This window comes from Meleagris gallopavo, unplaced genomic scaffold, assembly GCF_000146605.3.
Source record: "Meleagris gallopavo isolate NT-WF06-2002-E0010 breed Aviagen turkey brand Nicholas breeding stock unplaced genomic scaffold, Turkey_5.1 ChrUn_random_7180001954893, whole genome shotgun sequence".
Taxonomy (NCBI): Eukaryota; Metazoa; Chordata; class Aves; order Galliformes; family Phasianidae; genus Meleagris; species Meleagris gallopavo.
In genome coordinates this window covers 8,434-9,066 of record NW_011215793.1, presented here as the reverse complement: position 1 = coordinate 9,066, position 633 = coordinate 8,434, and the positions used below count along the sequence as shown (strand labels likewise).

The 633-nt window shown below is 46.0% G+C and overlaps 1 gene segment (V, D, J or C); it reads right to left on the bottom strand.

Annotated features, from left to right (window-relative positions):
- Positions 1 to 179: 179 nt before the first annotated feature.
- Positions 180 to 633, bottom strand: part of LOC104917070 — a gene marked incomplete at its 5' end in the record, with an annotated part of 4,456 nt that continues 4,002 nt past the window's right edge. The window contains 1 exon segment of the C gene segment in view: positions 180 to 430. Coding sequence covers positions 195 to 430 — 236 coding nt within the window.

The window sequence follows — 633 nt, the reverse complement described above, 5'->3', positions numbered from 1 at the left end:
AACTAACGGCGATGGTGGAACGTGAGGTGGTATTCTCAAAAAGTTGGGTTTCATGGGGCCAAAACTCAGATTTTTGGGGCATTTTTCACCCAAACTCAAGGCTCATGGTAGAATGTGTGCTCCTACCCCAAAAAAGTTGGGTTTCATGGGACCAAAGTTGGGATTTTTAGGGTTTTATCCCCCAAACTCAAGGCTCATGGTAGAATGTGGGGAGCTATTCCAAAAAAGTTGGGTTTCATGGGACTGAAACTCAGATTTTTGGGGTATTTTTCCCCAAAAATGAAGCCTTGTGGTAGAATGTGGGGAGCTATTCCAAAAACGTTGGGTTTCATGGGACTGAAACTCAGATTTTTATCCCCAGAAATGAAAATATCCACGAAGGAAGGAGGGATGGCGAGGACGGTGATGTCAGGCTGAGCGATGGGGTCCACTGGAAGGGATTTGGGAGGGATTTGGTCAGGTTGGAGGCGACAAAAATTCCGTTCTAAGGGTCTTTTCCCCCTAAAATTAACACTGCTGGTTGGATTGGTGCTCCTATCCCCAAAAAGTCGGGTTTCATGGGGCCAAACTCAGATTTTTGGGGTATTTTTCACCCAAAATGAAGCCTCGTGGTAGAATGTGTGCTCCTACCCA